The sequence below is a fragment of the Dermacentor andersoni genome, chromosome 1 (assembly GCF_023375885.2).
Source record: "Dermacentor andersoni chromosome 1, qqDerAnde1_hic_scaffold, whole genome shotgun sequence".
NCBI classification, from domain to species: Eukaryota; Metazoa; Arthropoda; class Arachnida; order Ixodida; family Ixodidae; genus Dermacentor; species Dermacentor andersoni.
The window spans coordinates 244,062,588-244,085,093 of NC_092814.1; the positions used below are offsets into that span (position 1 = coordinate 244,062,588).

The 22,506-nt window shown below is 41.7% G+C and overlaps 2 protein-coding genes across 3 annotated transcripts in view; one reads left to right on the forward strand and one right to left on the reverse strand.

The window, feature by feature from the left end:
• The window catches only part of LOC126548008 (uncharacterized), a 45,063-nt gene extending 38,301 nt beyond the window's left edge, over positions 1-6,762 (reverse strand). Inside the window, exon 1 of the mRNA XM_050196083.3 lies at positions 6,683-6,762. Coding sequence (XP_050052040.1) covers positions 6,683-6,755 — 73 coding nt within the window. The 5' untranslated portion in view covers positions 6,756-6,762. The remainder of the gene's footprint in view (positions 1-6,682) is intronic.
• A 165-nt stretch (positions 6,763-6,927) lies between these two features.
• The window catches only part of LOC126548014 (inositol polyphosphate multikinase-like), a 29,399-nt gene continuing 13,820 nt past the window's right edge, over positions 6,928-22,506 (forward strand). Inside the window, exons 1-5 of one of the 2 annotated variants that reach the window (XM_055063584.2) lie at positions 6,928-6,996; positions 7,626-7,726; positions 12,897-13,082; positions 15,043-15,218; positions 17,062-17,143. In XM_055063584.2, coding sequence (XP_054919559.2) covers positions 7,636-7,726; positions 12,897-13,082; positions 15,043-15,218; positions 17,062-17,143 — 535 coding nt within the window. In that variant the 5' untranslated portion in view covers positions 6,928-6,996; positions 7,626-7,635. Of the gene's footprint in view, positions 6,997-7,302; positions 7,529-7,625; positions 7,727-12,896; positions 13,083-15,042; positions 15,219-17,061; positions 17,144-22,506 lie in introns of those variants that run through there. The other variant, XM_055063583.2, reaches the window with a different exon arrangement.

Sequence of the window (22,506 nt, forward strand, 5' to 3'; positions counted from 1 at the left end):
TTAGAGAAATATAAGTCACGGTAACATTATGTTTAACATTTGAGTGTACGGATAGGTAGCCTCTAGATACAGAGCAATTTCCGCAATTACGTACGTAATTAGCAAAGTTACGATGATTCACTTTCTAATTATCAACAATAGGTGGCTACAGAAAATGAGTACTTTAGGGCCCGTCCTCACACTCAGCACTACCTATACCAACGATCAAATTTTGAATAGCAGATTTCATGTGGGAGCTACGCGAACAATTAGTTCCTCTTGGCAGGCTCCTTGAAACCGAAACTGGCTGGAAAAAGAGCGTCTGTGTCGTTGATGTCGCTGCCCCCCCCCCCCCCCCCCCCCCCCCCTCAATCCACCCGCCTTTCGTCACATCTCCTTGCTGTCCGCGGCGTTGGCCTAGGGCTTCAATGCCGGCGGGCTGCCAAATTTACTTCGTCATTCTGTTGGGCCCCTGAAACGGCATTTCGTCGATGGAAGTGGACATGTGGCGCCCAATGGAATGACGAAGTAAATTTGGCAGATTGCCGGCATTGAAACGCTAGGCCAACGTCGCAGACAGCAAAGAGATAACGCAAGCTGCTCGCAGACCGGACCAGCGGTGACCTCGGAGACATGACGAAAGGTGGGCGGGCGAGGGGCAGCGACATCGACGACACAGACGCTCTTTTTCCAGCCAGTTTCGGTTTCAAGGAGCCTGCCAAGGGGAACTAACTTTTCGCGTAGCTCCCACATGAAATCCGCTATTCAAAATTTGATCGCTGGGATAGATAGTGTCGAGCACGGACCCCAAAGTACTCATTTGCTGTAGCCACCTATTGTTGATAATTAGAAAGTGAATTACTGTAACTTCGCTTATTACGTACATAAGTGCAGCAATCACTCTGTGTCTAGAGGCCGCCAATCTGTACACTCGAATGATAAACATAACATTACCATGATTTAAATCTTTCTAATTTTTTAAAATTTGGTGCAGCTAAAAAAAAACAGTATAATTTTTACGGCACTTAACAGCACATACCATCCATTTTACACACAATCCACCCTCGCAAACGTTTGTTTCACCTGCAGTAAGCCAACAGAAATCACCAATTGACACCCCTATGCATAGATGCAACTTTTAATTGAACAAATGCCCTTACTATGAGCTGCAGGCAAGACAGAGGTTCACAGGAAGATGGGAGGCTTGAAGTGATCAACGGTAGTTGAACAAGGGATGTCTCACAGGCCAGCCTGAGCCATCTCTTGTTTGATTACTGATTTCCATGAGCTGGTGATACTGAGTGTGGGTGAGATTTGAAGCTGCAAATGTGCGAGTTAAATGAGTCCTGATATGTAAGCATGAACCCATGTACGATTCCATTAGTCTGTGTGAGTGGGTTATTCTGCAAATATAAATGAGCCTTAGTGAGTATGAGTACATGAGCCTGCTAGGCTCATTGAACCCGCACAATTCTTTGTACAATACAGAAAATGAACGAATTCAGCTGGGTCTGACTTTTGCAAGTCTGGGTGAACCTAGCCGAGTTTGACTGCAGAGTTTCAGAGTTGTTTATCTTGCTGACCTAAGGTCCTACACCACCTGCCCAATCCCAGTGAATGTTGTTGCCTTCCAAAATTTCAAAGTACTTGTATAATTGACAATTCACAGATCATTAAGGCTTCGACTGGGGCTAATTGGTATCACACAGTTCTGTTTATTGCACCGTACTGTTCACACAAAGGACAAAATAAATGAAACACACACACACATGTGCGCAATTAAGACTTCGACTAAGGCTAGTTGGTATAACATTGTTCTGTTTACTGTGCTGTACTAGTTGCACAAAGACAAAATAAATGAAGAGGACACACATTGTGCACATGTGTCCACTTCATTTATTTTGTCCTTTTGTCTATAGTACAAAGCAGTAAACAGAATAAATTCAAATACAAATATAGGAATAATGGAAGCCATTGCACAATGTTGAGTAGGTTTGGAACACATGCCAGCATGCCCTCTTGTCACCTTAATCGCAAAAAAACTCCGGCAAATACAGAATTGGTTTTGGACATGCGTACTGAGCATCAACAGTAATAACAATGATCAATTGTGATAGTTTACCCTGGTCTTATTTGTTGTTTTTTGCACCTGCAATGTTTTCATCCTTTCTTTTTATGTCTCAATTTCCTGTAGTTTCCAAAACTACTGTGAGAAGCCCTGGTAGCTTGTACTTGTGTCATATTTCTGCGCATTTTTGTAGTCTGCAAAAACATTAGCAGTGCTATTCTTCAATTTGACATGCATTTTCCCAGCATTTTACAGTATGCGTGAAAGTTTTAGCTCCCCAACAATATTTAGCAAAGTATTACACTAGCCCATCAAGCTATTCTCAGGACAGACAATTCTTTAACTTCACTATTAAAGTAAGACATGGGTGATGTAATCTATGAAAATGCTTTTTTAAACCCCAGCTGCCACAGCAGGTATTGCAGAATTCTGAAAAAGCTAAGGGAACCATACAGGTCAGGAGTAGGCACATCACCTGTGAGGGTCACCTGTAAGCAGCAGCCTACAGCAAAAGAGTGCTAATTTGGGCCAGTTAGTACAGGTTATAGCGAAACAGAGTATGAGCACAAAGGATAGGATAAACAGACAAAGTGCTATCAACCAAATTCTATTGCACACAAAGCAATATATCAAAGTGCTGGAAGGAGAGGAGGAGATAAGCACGCATAATACAAAACATAAAAATTGATAACATGGGTGCCAATCATGCACGCGACAGAAGCATGATTTCTTTGAATAGCAGCAAAACCAATTTCTTTGAAGAGAAGTTAAACTGAACTCACGCGTGCCATCTTCCTTATTGGTGCAAAAAGCCTCATATTACCTTTTTATTAAAAAAGATGGAGTATGATTTGGCTCATGTCTAGCACCAATTCTTGGCAACCTACTTTTAGCCAGCTATGACAGATGCCCCATGAATAGCCTGCGACCAACAGGGACTATGAAGGCCTTCAGGCATGAAGAATTTTTTTTTTTAGCTATGAATGTAACAAGTGTGACACTCAGCTTTGTACTAAACAGATAATTTACATGTTGTATTCTTGCTTGGAGGAATTACAATAACTGAATTTCCAACTAACAAACAAAGGTTCCCAACCAATTATTGACCATATGTGCTGGCAGTTCGGCACCTGATCTAATTAAAGACTGCCTACCCTACAGCTCAGCATATTCAAAGTTAGTCAAGCGAAGCCGCGCCAAATCATGTTTGGGGGCTGCCTTGTCATGGTCTCACCATCACATTATTTGCAGCAGCTTGGATTCGCTGGTGCTTAGGCTGCAAATGGCTGGCTTTGTGGACAATTTGCTTTATGCTGTTGCTGAATGTCTTTTAGTAGACGTACACTGCCCAGAAATTGAGAAAACCAATCCAAAAGAAAGAACTTTGCTGTCACACACCACTATCATACCATTTTTGCACAGTCACACATCACATAGCAGAGAGGGTTGGTATCAGAGTTGTTTTGGAGCGCAACTCTTAGGTGCCCATTCTTGCGGCAAGTGTCCGCGTAACCGAGTGAACGAGCACAGCAAAGGATGCAAGAACAAGCGCAGAGCGCAGCAGGAAATGAAAGACTCGAGGAAAGCGGAGGAGGAGGGTATGGCGAAAGCGTGAGAAGTATAGTGTGGCAACGATGGCTATGAGATGGCGCCAGAATAGCGCACATTGTCAGGGAGGTCTGCGGCTGCTGCTGTGAATCGTGCCCCCGCATCACCCAGGCACTGCCTCTCGCAATCGCCAGATTAGCGAGGCAGTCGCGCAACACACCACTCCATTTGCGATGTGCCGCATGAGACAGATTGTCCACATCAGCTACGCTACTCGCAGCATTCTCTTCCGAATATAAACCGTGTATGTATACAATCATAATACAAAATATTTACATGCAAAATGAAAACACGTAGAGCTGTGCTCAAATTTCTCATTAGGGGAGTATCGTATCATAATCATCAGGGAATTTTTTTTTGGCAAAGAACAAGCTGTTCTCCAGTATGTCCTGCAAAGTTAACAGAGAGAAGTGTGAAAAAACACTAGAAACTTTTTTTAATGCTGCCACAACGTAGTGTAGACAATCCCTCTTTCATGTGGCCATTACTACATTTGCCAAACCAGCTGGTGTGTCAATGACTGCTTGACAGAACATGCCAATTTAAGTAGAGTGTCGGCTGCCAGCTTGCAGCACATAGCTCCTTATGCAGTTGTAAGGCATTGTTCAATCAGAGCAGAATATGAAAGGGACACTGAAGGGGCTTTTTGGAAGGCTGTCACAATGTAATTCAACTCCTGAAGTTATTTTCTTGATTATGTGCACAGCAAAATTTTCGCCAAAGCTCCGCCCCATGTGCACCTAGCATAGGGGAAGAAAACTTGGTGCGAGGATGTCAACACAAGGGTCACGTGAGCACTCTATTCAAATCACGCTCGTCGCTGATACCCACGATGACCTCGCAATTGTCTTCGTCCTAAGAGCCTGTTAACCAACCTGCGGTGTCTCCCACAGACACTGCTGCTAGTTTTTTGACAAAGTAATGCAACTTGCAGTGACTTGTGCATTGTTAAACTATGATTTTTGTACTCAGGGAGTGAAAAACTAATAATTCACTGAAAGCTCAGTTTTTGTTTTTAAAGTTTTTCAGCTTCCCTTCAAGGTATTATCGGAATAAGTGTGTATGTGAAACATACGAGGCTTTTCGCATTGACAGGAAAGGCGACACATGTGTGAGCATGCTGTCACTCACTACTGTCCAAGGAGTTGTGCTTCTTTCACATGTACGATTGTTGGTCCTATTCTTGCTTTTTACGCTTTGTATTTTACATGCTTATCTTTTCCACCTCCTTCTTGTGCCTTTATATATTGCCTTGTGCTCAATAAAATTGAGCTGACAGTGAGCACTTTGTCCATTATTTTCGTTTGTCCTGTCCTCTATACGCTGTTACTCCACTGAGCTACCTAATGAAGTCAATTATAGAGTGAAGGCAGTCAGCCATCCAATTTGCCTGCACTTCCAAATAGTTTTCAATCTGAAAACACCATGTCAGTTATTTGCCTGCTACAACCAGTGGAATTATTTATGACACCGTTTGTTTGAAACCAAGCTCACAGCGCTCTTTGCAGCTGCAGAAAGATGGTTGACGTTCCATACTAACAGCCAAGTGCATTCTACACAAACACACAAGTCCTAACCCTACATGTCCTTGACACACTAGCACAGTAAATCAAAGAGAACCCAGGTGCTTGAAAGTTTTGCTACAACATTTTCTCAAAGTGAGTCATGTTTACGTATGCACCATATAATTAGGGATTGGAGTTTTTGGTTTTTACTGATGAATGTCAAAAACTACCTGTTGATTCCAATTTTAGGAATTCATCATGCTTGCCATTTGGGTTCACACAATGGATCAGATGCTTCCAAGTGGATTGCGTGCTTGTACTTAAGCCCCCTTACTCATGCTTGACCGGGACATGTGCTTGCCCGCGTGTAGGGGTAAGAATGTGGTTTCTGGTCGAGCAGGTCAGAACGGTCACCAACCGCGTTCTGACAAAGGCAATTTGATAAGGGAACTTGGTGCATGTGCATTCCTTCCCGCACTTCTTGTGTATACTTGTCAGTCTGGATGTAGAAAAAGCGAAGGGGATTTGCTAATGGTGCCGATGCTTATCAAGCAGGAGCCATGATCAGTACATACCAACTTCTGGACACAAACAGGGTCAAGACACAACCAGGGAGCCTATTTCAAGAGGCACAAACCGAGTAGCAATTTTGGATAGAGTAAGATTTCAGGAATTTGCAGGGGCCCCATCTTTTTTCATGGGCCTATGTCACGGTGTTTTTGAAATAGATGCCCCATTTGCCCAGCCCAAATGTCTGCTATACGGCATATACAGACCTGCCTACCTGCCTGCCCCTTCTACGCCCTCATGCTTTTTTGCAGTGCCTTTATGACAATAACGCTTTCTAGTTTTACTGTTTCCTTTGCAATACAAATACATGTGAGCAGTTTCTAATAAAGGGACGAAAATGTCGAAAAAGTGCTACTGTAAATAAACAGATGCTGATAAGCGCAGAATTTCAAAAAAATATATGCCGAGAAATCCAGTCCTCTACATATAATGTTAGGGAAAGCACGCTGCTCAAGTGATTTTCGCCTGCCTAAGCACAAGCATAGACATGTACTGAAAAAGAAAGGCAATACTTGCAAGAAAAAGAAAAAAAATTCAGTTTCTAATTACGTTATAGATGACCGGAAATGTCATAACGCTTTAAGAGGTCTGGTGCTATGTATTTGCTTGCATTTCAAAGTAATCATCATCGTAGCTTCCACAACATTACTCAACTTCGCAAAAGATATTGCGTCAACACATCAGAAAAAACGCCAGATGTGGTGCGACTTCGAGAACAGCCAAATTGACATCTGTTTAGACAAAAACATGCAGGCACACAATGCTCAATAAGCACTTGCAAGTGAAATGCAAACCGAAATCCACTGCAGAGCACCAGGGCACAGAATTCACACAAACAACGGAACCATTAATACAGACATTCCCAAAAGGGCACAACTTCAGACCAGGACCCTTCAAAAGACTCAACGTTTAAAGTTTTGGCCTGTAACATGAACCGCACGCGTTAGTTTACCTTGCACGCTACGAACAACGAAGAGCCAGAGAAAAAGGTAAGCAGTTCCACTTGAGAGCTTTGGGACTCCCATTGTAGCGACAATTTCGACGAATACTTGTTCACGCGTCCTCAGTTAATTAACCGGCCACTAGTTTTGATATACCACGATACGACAACACCGCTACGGGACATACGAACACCAACCGAACTGCTGCAATCGCAACCACTGTTGCCTCCACGGTTGCCTCTGTCGTTCTCAGGGCGCAACCGACACGAACTAGTGAAACAGGCTCCACTTCAGGGCACTGGCTAGATTTCACCGTTTCATCAAAGTGAGCCTTCGTTATTGCGTGCTGTCTTGTCAGGTTTTGTTCATTAATTACGACTTAACACACGTACAGGTACTAGTACCACAGGCGAGGTTTTGCACCGATATAGAATATTTATGACTATTACGATACACCATAGTTTCGAAATACAGCGTGTGTTATAGGTTTCAATTAGTTTCAGCAGACACACACACAAATAATAACAATGTTTTTTTAAAGTTTAACGTTTAGTGTCATTTTTATAAGGCATCGACAAATATTAACGATCCATTTTTACTGGTTTTTATGTTTGGTCCCTGGTTTGGTTATGGCACCGGTGCTCACTGGCAGGTGTCAGTAGATGCACGCTGTAGGGTACATATGAACGCGGGGAGTTGTCTGGTTGGTCATTTGGCCAGCTCAAAGCTTTGACTGGTGCTGCACGCTGCTTAGTTTATATAGGTGTTCTGTGGCTGCACTTTCTATTTCGTTCGCCGTGGTGATCTGTAGTCTCTGCAGGACTGCAGCTGTAGAGCGTTTGTAGGATCTGTTCTGCGTAGGGCTACCTTTGATATACTACATATCCCTAAGCTACAGCGCCACGTCCGTAGTGCCTGATAATAATTGTTGCGTGTTTTTTTTTTTTTTCTAAGTTTGCTAACCATGAAGGAGGGAACTCTGTTGCCCGAGGAAACGTTGTTGTTCGACTATCAAATCGCCGGCCACGTTCACGGGAACAACAAAACCAAGTTAGGTAATTCATATTCCGTATTAAAGCGCGCGTGTGGCAAGAATCTTAAGGTTACTTGGCGATGTGGCGTTGTGCACGCTGTTTCACGAGCAAAATGGAACTATTAAGGTAGTGGAGCTACTTTGAATGGGGGCGAAATGCGAAATACCCGTGGTACTTAGGTGCGCGTTAAAGAACCTTAGGTGGTCCAAATTTCCCGAGTCCCCCACTATGGCGTGCCTCATAATCAGATCGTAGTTTTGGCATGTAAAACCTCATAATTCCTTTTGAGTTACCTTGCCTGATCTATTAGTGTGATGCTTTTGGCATTAGATTTGCTTATTTGCAATGCATCGTTTTTGTGGCTGTCACTTGCATGCTGTTGCCTTGTGCTGTCAAATTCAGGTCTTCTTGTACGGAGTGTATGGTGTGGATTTCAGTCTGTGTAGTTAACTTAAGTAAACCCGAATGCTATTTGCTATTCCGCTGTCTATTTGCTTTAGGTGCACGTTAAAGAACCCCAGGTGGTCAAAATTTCCGGAGTCCTCCACTACGGCGTGCCTCATAATCAGAAAGTGGTTTTGGCACGTAAAACCCCATAATTTAATTTTTTTTGTCTATTTGCTATTCTGCTAATGCTATTGCCGCTATCTCAGCGGCAATAGCATTCTGCTTACTATGAGGTTGCGGGTTCGCTTAAAAATCACGAAGTGGTCAGCACTAATCTGGAGCCATGTTTCCTTAGCCCCTGTGTTGCTTTGGGATTTTGACATATAATTTTAACTTGAAAATAAATTGCCAGTGAGCACTTCATGATTTACTCTTTGTTTTAATGTGTACCATATTCAAGCAGCCACATTAAAACAATTTGTGTTATTTTATCTATGAGGTTTTGGCGCTGTAATGTTGAGTGATAGTACCAGTACTCTATAGGTATACTGTGGTATTGCGTTTTGCTCATTTTCATCAGCTGGAAAGCTGTTGCCGCACTGTGAACATACGTTGCCCCAAGTGTGTTCACCACACGTCTTGATAAAGTATCTGTTGTAGATATCAACAGCAACTGATAAGTGTCACGGAAACAACCTGTGAAACCCTTAAAATTTGCCAGGAATGGGACAGAAATATGTGCCCACTTGTCAGTATTACTGTCAGCCTATTTTATGTCCACTTCAGTTCGAAGGCCCCTCCCACTGATCTCCCAACTACACCTGTGTTGTGCCAGCCAGTTCCATCTTATGCCTGCCAAATTTCTTATCGCACCACCTAATCTGCAGCTGTGTTTGACTGCAGTTCCTCCCCTTGGCACCTATTCTGTTTCTCTAACAGTCCACCAATTGTCTGCTCTGTGCATTATGTGACAACTCCACTTATTCCTCTTAAGAGGAAGCTTTAGCTCGGGCCCAACTCTGACGTGGCCTATTCAAATACAAGTAAAACGCAAAAACGTTTTTATGAGATAACCCCTGAACCGATTTTAATAAAATTTGTTGCATTTGAAAGAGAAAGTTAAATTCTAGTGACTGCTGGAAGCGGAATTTCGATTTAGGGTTGAATTTTCCTAAAAGGATTTTCCAATATTTGACAGTTTGAAAAAAAAATATATAGAAGCACAAAGTTTACAAATTCATAGGTCTGCACCGAGAACTGATATCGCGTTTCTGTAAACGGCATCCATAAGATCATTCAAAGTGCACAAATTCGATGTCATTTTACATCTTACGTGAATTTGCTATGTTGGTTACAAGGGTTCTGCAAAAGTTATTTCCCTATTACTAAATCTTTTTATATTCATGTGTAACATCAATTTTGTCCACTTTAGATGTACTATTATGTGCAATTTGCAGGATTGTATTATCATTTTTCGTTGTTGAGTTAGAGTTTTAAACTCGATAGTTTCGTTTTTGAAAATTTTCGATTTTTGCCAATTTTCAATAAAAAATTGACGACCTAACTCGAAAATTCGAAACCAACAGTTACTAGATTAAAAGTTTTTCTTTTAAATGCAACAAACCTCGTCAAATTTGGTGCCGCGGTTGCTGAGAAAAACTAATTCTCCTTTTACATGTATTTAGATAGGAGCACCCGAGCTAAAGCTTCCTCTTAATCTGAACTAGAATATCAGCTGCACCAATTAGCTCTCCAATTCAAAGTGCTGTCTTCCTATTTTTTAACGAGAGTTATCATTTTCTATGCCATTGCTCATTTCAGAATCCTTAGCTCCTCGGGTTTCATTATCATGAAGTTTCAACCCCATAGCTTAGTGAGAAAAACGGTTTGGCTTTTGCACAAGTATGAAGTCGCAAATTATGAGTTGTTAACGTGGCCTACTGACTCGTGAACTGTGCAACACTGAATGAAGTGCCCTGTTCCTAATTCATCACTACTGTTTCATGTCAAAGCACACAACCTATTGTGCACTGTTTGAAATAAGAAAGGTTGTATAATGTGAGAAATTAATGAAAATATTTTTACTGCATGAGTTAGGAGGGTTGGTGGGCTAGTTGCACATGATGTGGAGCCAGTGCCTAACACAGAGAGAAAGAAAAAAGATGAGGGTTGCTGTGCGCTGTCCACCATTGTCTTGTCATGCTCTGTGTTTGGTGGTTTCCAATATATGCACTTTATAGTGTGAAACTATGGCATGCATTTTCAGCATTCTAGATAGAGAAGCGTAACTTAGCATTATGACACAGTAAAAGCATATGTCAAAATTATTTGCCCCTCTGGTGTGGGAGGTAATTAATTTAGTTAGAACTTCAAAACTGAGGTTGGATGGGTACTAGTCTGGTGAGGGCAGCTCATGTTTTATTAATAATTTAAAAAAAATGCCCTGCAATAACTGGGCCTTGGGGAATAATTTATGTTTTGAAAACGATCCTATACCTTGAATGAAGTTTTCCCATTTCTGCTTACTGCTTCGGTATTTCTGAGTTGTCATTGTAACCTGCATTGGAGCCACTATATACAGAGGGCTGGATAGTCGCAGAGAAACATAGAATGTATGACATGGTGCCGTAGCTACTAAATTGTGCTGCTATTACAGCGAAGCTGTCTATGGCTACCCTACGGAAAAATTGTGGCAGTGAACAGAAAACACCTTGCGGCAAAGCCAACTTTCTCACGAATGCCCTGTAGCTCTCAATCTAATGTAGGTATCGTGGAAAAAATCATGCTGACATTGGCCGCTAAGACGACTCTATCATTACGCCGAGTTTCATCTACTTGTCATAATTAGTTCACAGTCAAGTTGTAAATGTTACAAAATTACCGTCAGCTGTCAATACATGGGCATGTACAGGGAGAATATGGTTACATAAAATGGCTGTAACTCTTGTTTTATTGAAGCTATCCCGAAGCAAATTATTTGACATTTAGCCACTAGGACGGCTCTAACATTACACTGAGTTTCATTTACTTTTCGAAATTACGTAGTTCACAGTGAAGTTGTAAATATTGTGGAATTCCCGCCTGCTGTCAATGCATAGGCTTCTACGGGAGGGAAACTGATAGCCCCATGTTTGTCCACTAGAATAAAACTCTAGTCCTTCCAAGTTTGATTCAGCTAGTTTATTAGGAAGTATGCTCAGTCACAAATTACAAACATGTTTTGTTTTGTGCACTCCTTTAGACTGCGCCCCGGTCAACGCACATCGCTGCTCGTGTCGAGGCTTGGTTTAACTGCCACCTGCGTTTAAATGGCACTCTGTCATAGCTGCGTCAACACCTGCATTTTTAGAGCATCGTCGTAAAAGCCCTGTATCACGGTGGCCACAAAGCCATCATCACTTGTGTGACAAGATAAAGATAAAATAAAGAGAAAAGAGACAAGACAACAAATGATTGTGCATTTCTTTGTATTTCGTATAAATGACATATACATAATTATATGTATAGTTACATGCCAACAAAACTCTATACCAACATAATTTATACCACCATAGCAGCTTTGCTGGTCAACCTTCACAGGGTGGAATGGCCCTTCAATTTTAAAGAATTTTTAAAAACCATAAAGGCCCAGCTGATTTAAATGTGTCACATGCATGTGACATCCCAGTTTGAAGCCCCCAGTGTCAGGAACATAAAAGCAGAGTGGTGCAGCTCTCTGCACATTTTCAAATTTCAGTAATGGACTTTGGTTGGCTGGAACAATGTTTCTATGCAAAATTAGCACTGATTGTTGTTGGGAACATTGTCATACACTATTTGTGAAGTGTCTAGAAATCATGCTCATCATACAGAACTGTTTGGAACTGGGTAGCACTGTTGCAGCATAAAGCACTGATTCTTGACATACTTCCCTTGAGATGCGCTCAAAAGATTTTTCACGATGTGTGTTAGTACAGATGCTACAGATACATTTGAAAGTAGAGATGTTGGCATCACCTTTTGGAGCGGGCTGAATGATTGTAAATCATTTTATTTCCCTGCTAGATCACCTGTACCTGGGTTTTTCACAAAGGAGAGAAGAATGTACGTTCTAAACAATGTGTAAAGAGTAGAATAATAAACTGATGGGTTTTACCATCTGAAAGCTGCACCTTGTCTGGGAGAGTCGCTATAAGGAAGGGCTTTGAAATTATTCTGACCATCTGGGGTTAAGTGTGCACAGAAATATCAATAGAAGAGTGTTTTCTTTTTTGTCATCCCCCCCCTCATTGATATGCAACCACTTGGAAACCAAGCCTTCAACCTCAACAGCAGAACACCATAGTCATTGACAAAGTGTAGGATGAATGCAATACAGAATACTGTGGCATATATCAGAATGAATACATCACCAATTAATAGAATACAATAATATAAGCATCACATAAACAGTTAATAGCAGCATTTCATTCAATTTCAGTTTAGAAGTTAACCTTGAAGTGTGTTATTGCAAATGTATTCTACAACGTTGCCAAAGAAAATGGGGAAATAGTGTAAAGTGTGTGTTCAGAATGTTTCTTTGTCAGATTTTTCGCAAATAAGTATATATTAGGGGACTATAGTGCAAGAACTATGTTGTAAATTTCACAACTCTCTGTTAGCCTGAAACATTGACTCCCTTGACTTGGTGCCCATTCTATTTAAGGAAACTGACAGGTTCCCTCCATTAGGAGACACTTCATTTTCTACTTATCTGTCTACTTTGTTTTAATGGACGTATTAATCTTTTTTCCCTTTATTTTTCTGGTCTCTTCAATACTTGTAGGTCTTCTGAAACACAAAGATGGGTCAATATTGAAGCCGTTATTGAGCAGTGATGAACGCACGCTACGAGAGCACAAGTTTTATGAAGACGTCTTTAGAGCTGAAGAACCTCAACCAGAGCTGTTGACCCTGAGAACATTCCTCCCTAAGTACCTGGGAACATGGAAGACAGACTACCTTGGCCAAGGCATCGGCATATTATTTGATTACATGGATATGCTTGCCATACTTCTTTCATAACAGCAATGCTCTCTGTATAGAAATGAATTACACACTGAATGAGCTTGCATCACCTGCTCCAGTTCATGACAAAAAGGCCATGCTTTTCTTTTGAAGAAAAAAAAAGATATATGTGCGAATGGAATTTCAATTTGTAGGAAATAGGTAGGACTGCTTTGTTATGAAGAAGAAAAAAAATTTTTTTTGTACAACTCAAAGTATGAATTGGAAGAATTTATGTGAAAAGACATTTTATAAATCTTAAAAATCCCTAGAGACCTGTACAATCGGTAGCAGCACTTCATCTGAGTTCAGAGCATAAATAGATGGATAGGAGGTGATACAATCCAACAAAGGTTCAGACATTCAAAAAGAGAATAAAATTACAAAAAGTCAAACAATAAAATGTGTACTATGGATATATTGAAGTACAAGACTTGGAGCTATGCTTTTGTTCTTGCATGTTTGCAGCACAAAATAAAATCACAACTGCTTTAGTTACACAAAAACAATTATGCAACCGACATAGACTTACTAGTGAAAAAAAAAGCTAATCAAGTAATATTTGCATAAAAATTCACCTGTTTAACATGATAGTTCATATTTTGTGATCAAGATCCCTGGGACTAAGCAACTTACTCAGTTTTGTCATGTTCATGTGCACATGTATGTTTGCAAAGGTTTGGTCATTCTGACAGAAGTGTTGTTCATGGTGTCTGTTTGGCAGTGTTGAACAAATATTTGAAATACTACTTCGCTTCGCTGTGCTGTTTGTTTTGTTTCACAACTTTCAAGGCCTGCAGCTTAGCATTAAAGCAGTTCTTTCCGGCATCGTTTTTTCTTCCAGCAGAGGATGCTTGGAGGGAGTACCGAACAGGCGTCTTTGAAAGTGCATTAGCATATTCTCTCCAGCATGACTAGTGTAGCGCATTTTTTTTTCTTGCAATGTAGTACTTAACAGCACCATCGAGCAAAGTCCAAAAAGGCGGGTGGTGGTGAATGCCTGCTAGGTGAACCAATGCCGATTCAGTTCACAAAGTGTTGACAAGTTTTAAGGGGGCTTTGAAAATAATTTTCTAGAGATCTGGGAAACTGAGGTGACAAGAGCTGTTTTTGGAGCCTGGTAAATTGGTGTAGCCTTTGTTGATGCTCAAAACACCTTTTCTCTCTTGAACGTGCACACTACTAATGATTGACAGCAAAGCTAGGGATTGAAGCGTGGGCTATTTACCTGGTGTTGGGGCCAGTAAAGCATGTGTGTGCATTCATCATCACCTTTTCTGTCCACGTTTTTCATGCTGCTTTACCCGTTCCAAAAGAAAGCCAAAACTCATGCATCTTTAAATTGCACGGTCACTGGCAAAAACTGCTGAACTGAGTGACCATCGGCACTGCCTTTCCCTGAGAATTTTCCATTGGTATTCGGAATGCTCTCAGTGCCTTGGAACTACACTCACGAAGTGCTTACACAGCATACTTATATCATTCAAACGTATATTAGTGTTAATCACTTTCATGCATCTTGTAATCTATGCATTGCAATTTTAATAAGTTCTGTACATTTTAAACAAAATCAACTTAATTTTTTTGGACTGAATTTGATTTTGTGTTTTAATGAAGGGTCCTAACAACATCAAGTTACGTGATTGTTTTAGAAGCAAAACATTTACCCCTTTAATCTGCCAATCAAACATCTCTGTACACACATGGCTCAATGTACATTACAAGGAGCTTGTATACGAGCAATCACTGCTTCTAGTCTGTCTTGTTCTTATATCTAATAATTTACCTTTAGGTAGCTCAGTCCAGTTACTGTAGCATGCAATGCAACTTGTGCAATTGTTCGTGATGTAGCATCCTTTATATTGTGCTCTGTCACCTGCCTTCCTGCTGACTGCTACTTTCATAGATATATGCCTCCTTGGCAGAAGTGGAGTATCTGCGCTTGGATGACGTGACTCGTGAGTTCCGGAGCCCTAGCGTCATGGATGTGAAGATAGGTGCCCAAACATATGACCCATTGGCAGAGCCCGAGAAGGTCGCCCTTGAAGAGGCAAAGTACACATGGAGTCAGCAGCTTGGTTTTCGTATTCTTGGCATGCGGGTAAGACCCCGGACATGTTTACATTTAGTGACAACTTCCTTAGTGTTAGTTGGGTTGCCCAAAGAACATGCTAGTACAGGTGCTATGTACGTGAAAGATCTTTTCATAATGGCTGAGAAAACCCTTTCATATGTGAATGGTGTCATGGCAGGCTATATTTTTTGTTTACTGTAATTAAGCGCATCTCTCCGTCTGAAATCTCACAGGAACAATGAAATATAAAAAACTATTTGTGGCACCACTTGAATTTAAACTTATGTATTCTGGGACTGGAAAAGATTACTTGGGCATGTAACACTCTTCATAGTGCAGAGTTGTGGGTCTATATTAGGGGTGTGCAAATACCAAATAGTAGATTTTGAATCAAACATCGAATCAATGAAGAAAGCTGAATATCGAATCAAATATCAAGAAGCTTTTCACAAAATTTAATGCTTACAAATTTTGGTGCAAGAAAATATGGTGCTGCACATGCTCGGGAGTCTCCTAGCATTGCTTTGGAGTCCACAACATTGAGTTCTTCGCACACCGCTTGACTCCCGAAGTAATCAGACTGTTGGAAAAGAAAGTTCAAGCCTTGCGTGAGTTCCCTTGCCCAACATCATTGTGAAAGCTCCATGAGTTCCTTGGGTTGCTTGACTTCCACCACCGCTTCCTTCCTAACATTGCCCGAATCATCGTCGTCAACGTCAAGGACCACCTGGACAGAGAGTAGTTTTCAGGCGTCGCATACATCATACCATGTGCAGATTGCCTATACTTCTATATAGACGAGACCGGCGATTTCGGGACATGACTTCAACAGCGCAGGAATGACGTTAATAAACAATGCATTGCATCAAATGCCCTGGTAGAGCACTGCACAACTATGTCACACACTATCAACTGGGAAACCCGCCGTGGTGGCTCAGTGGTTGTGGTGTTGGGCTGCTGAGCACGAGGTCGCGGGATCGAATCCCGGCCACGGCGGCCGCATTTTGATGGGGGCGAAATGCGAAAACACCTGTGTACTTAGATTTAGGTGCACGTTAAAGAACCCCAGGTGATTGAAATCAGAAAGTGGTTTTGGCACGTAAAACCCCATAATTCAATTCAATTATCAACTGGGAAGAAGCACGTGCAGTGGCCTAAGAGAAGAATCTATCTTTGTGCCTTTATGTGGAGTCATTGATCAACCAAACCATGCTGCACAACCTTATTTGCAACAACAGCAATCTTCTGCCCATGTATACCAGTCATCTCATGCACCATACATAAAAACTGCGCACTGTGCCAGTGTTCACTCATTGCGACCAAGCCTCCCATGGGGGAGCTGAAACATTAAAAACAATTTTAAATCCTTTTTTTGGTTGGTGTCCTGACCCTTCCTTTAAAAAAAAAGGTAAATAAAGGTTTGTCGTGTTCAAAGTTCCTCGTATTGCTAAAAAGATGTGCGTCGACCTATATTAAAATTATTATTTTTTTCTTTCTCGGCAAGCTCAGTATATAAGGGTCGACTTATATTCGTGTTCGACCTATCTTTGAGCAAATATAGTAACTTAATTGCCATCAAAATTACTAGTCATGAAGTGCAATTGACCAATTACAAAATTACAAGAAATGCAATTGTTTACAAGTGATTGGTTACCTGTAACTTTTTACATACAGATCTAGTGCATTATGAGTGGAGATTCATAGTGCATTAATAATAATTTTCTGATCACAAGGGGGCCAATGATTTCGCATAGTTAGGGCACTGCGATAAAGCCTACTGCGACAGGATATGTATTGCGGTCTTGTTTTGTCTAGTTAGACTGGTGGCTAAAGGAAATTATAATAACATTGTTCTTCTTCTTTCTTGCAGGTTTTTGACAAATGTGAGCAGAAATATCACATTTATGGAAAAGATTATGGCCTCAAGCAAACACCTGACTCCATACTAGAAGGTGTGTTTTGTTTACCTTCAGAATGGTTGCATATGAATGGTTGAAAAGGTATGAAAAGACAAGAGGCCTCTCAGTAGTTGGCCCATTTATTTATATGCTGTATGTTGAAACGTTATAAGCTCTAGTAAACTGGTGTGAAGGAAATTTAAAACTTCTTAAAGGGACCTTGCAGCACTTCTTAACCTGGTAAATGAAACTGTCTAGTTGCTAGGCAATGCCCTCATGAACACCATAATTATCATTTCAGTACACATGGCAGGGAGCTCAAAAGGCCTCATGCCCTTTCCTTGAAAAACCCACCACATTTCATGCTTACTGTGATGCCCCCAATAAACACAGTGGCTATTGATGGGATTTATTTCGACATCTTTGTAAACAGGCAATGTGCAAATCTAACTAAGAAAGCAAACAGCAGGGATGCTTCCTTTGTCCCTCATTTGATTTGCAGTGTTTACTTCCAATGATGTTCACCTGCCAACTCGCTATTATTATTCAGCACATTTCCTTAGACCTCTTGTTTAAGCAGTGCATCCGGGCAGCATGATGGACTGGTCTAGAGGCCATTAAAATACCACAGCTCAGCATCAAAGCAAGCATTGCTTCTCATTGGCAGAGTACTACAGCTTACAATGCAGCCTGAATGATGAAAAGAAGTCAAAGGCTACAGAGGTGTGAAAGAGGCGGCATTTCATTAACTGATAATCCTCATCTGAAGTGCATTCATAAATCGTTGGAGAAGCCTCACTAGGTGATGAAATTACAGTGAAAATTCATTAAACCATAGTTGGCCGGAGCTTGAAAAAGGTACGTACTAAACGGTAGTACTGCTTAACTGAAATAGTGCAAGATTGCCCACTTACCTGTCAAAAACGGAACTAAGAGTGTGATGAAAAAGCAGAACTCATGCAGTATTTATTTACTTCGCGCGACAAAAGCATGTTATTTTCATCTGATGCTGCGGTGGGCTAGCAGCGACGACGACTGCCTCAAACTCATTCAAGCTACGAGCCAGCTTTTCAGCCACCCCCCTCTTCTTGGCAAACACCCGCATGAGGCTGACGTAACGTGCAACATGTGCCACTGCCGAGCCTGAATCACCCGTGCTGTCGCTTTCCGTGTCGTCCTCACCACTGTCGTTAGGCGACACTTCGGCAATAACAGAGGCAACGATAGTGAAAAGTCGAACCTCAAAAAGTCTAACCTCATAGCCGACATATTTTCGCAGTCACAGCAGCATTGCCTACCAACTTCTTCGCATTTCCAAATGTTACACACCATAGTCAACGGTAGATCCCTCTCGCGTGCCAGCACCAACTTCTTCGTGCCACGTTCGACAGCACGAACTATGTCCAATTTTTCTTCTAGGCTGAGCGTCCGGTTTTTGTCCTAGCTTGCCTGACACTACAACACAGGCCACAACGCTCCGACTCTGGCATGGCATCGAAGTGATGTTGATGTTGTGGCTTCACCCTTCCAAGCGCCCTCTGCGTTTACGCTTGGAGACCATCCTGATCTCTGAGGCTCATTGTTCTGCTGGGCCGACGCACCGCCATGATTTTGTGATGAAAAGTGGAAACACTACGTGTTAACCGATACATATGCAATAAGCTGGTACGGTTTATGCGTGATACAAAACGCATTATGTTCAATGGCCGCTGAGTCCATAATTTCACTTTACTACTTTTAAAACGAAACTACTGTGGGTACAGTTTAATGAGGTTTTACTGTATAGTGTATCAGAAGAACAAAAACTGAATGAGTTTGTAACTTCATTTTATATTAACTGCAAAATAAGTTGGGAAAAATTTGGGGGCCAATCCACTCTGTGAAAGTGGAATTCCAGCAAAGCTGTCGCTGTGCTCTCAAATTCTCCCCCAATCCATGGCGTGAATGTGGTTGAACAGCAAAGCCAAACAAGTGCACGAAACAAAACACAATTGACCAAGGTGCAGTCCAAAGGAGTGCACGGAACAAAACATGTTTGTTTGTAATTTGTGATTGAGCATACTACTTAATTAATTAGCTTAATGAAACTTGGAAGGACTAGTTTTATCTCAGCAGACAAACATGGGGCTGTCCGTTTCCCTCTAGTAGAAGCCCATGTATTGACAGCAGACGGGAATTCCACAACTTTTACAACTTCACTGTGAACTACCTAATTATGAAAATTAAATGAAACTCGGCATAATGATTTATTAACAAAGGTGATACGAGAATGTGTGCGCATACCTATCATTACTCTTGTTTTATCAAAATTGTCTAAAAAAATTATATGGCAATTGGCCACTATGACGACTCGTCTTAGTGGCCAATTTTCATATAATTTTTTTGAGACAATTTTGATAAAACAAGAGTAATGATAGGTACGCATACACATTCTCGTATCACCTCTGTTAATAAATGCATAAGCATTTCTATGCCTACCTAATCAGAAATTTGTCCTTCACGTAAGACAATAAATGGCTGATACCCCAGTAAGCAAGCAAAAGAAAGTTATCTACTTGAAAGCCTACTGATCTTGAAAATGGTGCCTATTGATAACGAATCTACTAAAAATGCCTAAGCTTTCGCATAGAATGAAGCGATTGTGCATCAAATTCAGGAGCTGAGCTTTTGCACACGCAGATTTGTTGGCGGACATGAAAAATCCACGGAACCCTAGCCATAAACAGCTTCACTGTAAAAGCAAAAGGAAGCAGCACATACAAGTGGAGACCTTCCAATTAACATTATATTGGAGGAAAGCAAACATATATATGGTGTGTCGAATCTAGGGATGCAAGAATTTCCGGAAATTTTGAGCAGATGGAAAAAGAAAGTTTTGTTCCAGTTTTTTCTTTGTCAGAAAATTCAAGAAACCGTTTGAAAAATTAAACTCCATTAAATATAGCTTATATTTATTATTCCAGCAATAAAAAATAATTATCCTTAAATACATGCAATAATTACGCACAAAATGCGAAGACAATAGAATTAATTCCTTGTCCTTTTGTATGAAAGATTGCTAATCTGATAGCCGAGATAAAGGTCACTTAGTGTCGAGTCATTTTCACTGGACGCACTCGCATTAGAGTTGGTTGCGGCTGCTTCCACATTCAATTTGTACGTAGACGAGTTTCCCAACACGTTAACTTGTGAGTCTGTTGCGAAGCTTGTTATAAACATCTCCAAAGACCAGTTTCGTTGACAACTGGCAGATGGCGAAGGTATCAGAAGCAGCCTAGAAGCTATAGGTGTCAGCGGCTGAATAATGCAAAGCCCTTGCCACCAGGTTGACAGTTCACATGCTTCGTGGAGTCCCAGACGTGAGTCTACACCAGAACCCAGAAGGTGTCCTGTATTCTGCTACGTTTAAAAGCTAAGCTATGTTTTGAAAACAAAACTCAAAGCATATACTCAAGACACTTGAAAACTGTGCTGCTGTTTTCTTGTTGTCACCATCGTCGTTTCTAGAATTTTATGCTGCACAGCAGAGGATGGCAAGTATTTCTGTATGTGAAAATTTTAATGTTTTTTTCCCACTTTCTCTGTGCTGACAAAAAAAAAAAAAAAAAAAAAAAAATTTCCCCCTATATTTCCAGGTTTTTTCCTGGCCCTTACCTCTCTAGTCGAATCACATTGCCTTCTAACTGGGAGAGAGTGAAATTGCCTTAGTACTTTTTCACATACTCATGACATATAGAACTCACAAAAAATATGACTTTGATGTCACCTACCCAAGTTGAGTCCTTGATATCAAATAATAATTGCTGTCTTGTTCACTTCAATGTATGAAGCTTTCGACGCAATCATGATACAGTCAACGCTTTCTTTTAACGGACTTTAATAATCCAGTGTGGAAGGTCTGTTGTATCTGAAGCAGTGGTGTACCTACTATTTTTGAAGTGGGGGGAAGTCACCCTTCCCTCTCTCTCTCTCTCTCTCTCTCTCTATATATATATATATATATATATATATATATATATATATATATATATATATATATATATATAGACCGGTGAACGTGCTTGCGGTCCCGAGTGGGGGAAGGAAAAAAAAACTATGCTGAGTTGATCAACCAGCTGGCCGCTCTTGCGCTCACCTTCGCGACCTAAAGTAAACGGTCCCCTTCATCCGTAAGGGTGATAAACGGTCTCCTTCACGCGTAACAAAGATTCCTCTCGTCGCAGACGAAGCCCGCCGGGCGAGTCAATTTATTTGTCTTGACGTGAACAATTTCAGGCGGGCGACATGGACCACTTGTGTCTTGGCAGCTCTTCTACCACTCGCCGTGAGGCGAGGCTTATTATAGGTGACTTCCATGAGTCTGTTAATAATAACAAACGGTCCATCGTAGGTGGCCAAAAGCTTTTGGCATAACCCGCGTTTCCGTACTGGAGTCCACAGCCAGACTAAATTCACCAGGTCGATAGGTTACCGGATGGTGGCGAATGTTGTAGCGTGCTTTTGATCTGTCCTGCGATGCCAAAGTGCGCAAACGAGCAATACGACGAGCTTCTTCGGCGAGGCAGAGAGTCTCGGCGACAGTGGGATTTTCGTGACTACAGAAGGTGAAAACAGTGTCGATTGTGTACTGGGGTGGCCGTGCGTACAGCAGGAAGAAAGGGCTATAGCCGCTGGTCTCGTGCTTGGCGGTGTTGAACGTGTACGTGATAAAAGGCAGTATGTCATCCCAGTTCTTGTGGTCGGATGAAACATACAAACCGTATTTTCGCGATTCTAAGCACCCCCCCTCTATTTTAGCGAAAACATTGGGAAAAAAGTTTGCATGTGAATCTAAGCACCCCCCTATTTGTTAGAAAGCGCGCGTAGCCAAGGCCGCCAAGCGCGCTTGCTCACTTTGTCATCGAGCCGGAGCCGTCGGAGTCCCGAGGTGGCACGGCGTCTGTGGCGCGAGTACGCCGTACAGCCGGACTGTACGGATGTATAGCGAAAGCTACAGAAAGCGTCCCCATCAACCATCGCAAAGTGGATTTCGGATGCTTGGAAGCGGGTCCAAGTGGACGTTGTGGTCAAATCATTTAAGAAGTGCTCGATCACAAACCACTTCGACGGAACGGAAGACGGCCTGCTGTGGGATAACGAGAACGGCGGTTCAAGCGGTGCGACGAACTCGAGTGGCAATGATAGGAACTGAGCATCCGACACAAGCGGTGGGTTCACTGTGTGCAGCGATTTTTCTTTTGAATGTTAGCAAAATAAAATGTTATTTCTCGCACCCGTCTCGTCGTGATGTCGCATCGAAAGGAGGGAGGGGGGAGGGGTAATTCTAGATTTTTCGAATCTAAGCCCCCCCCCTCACTTTGGGCATCGCGATCGTGAAAAAAAGGGGGTGCTTAGAATCGAGTAAATACGGTAGATAG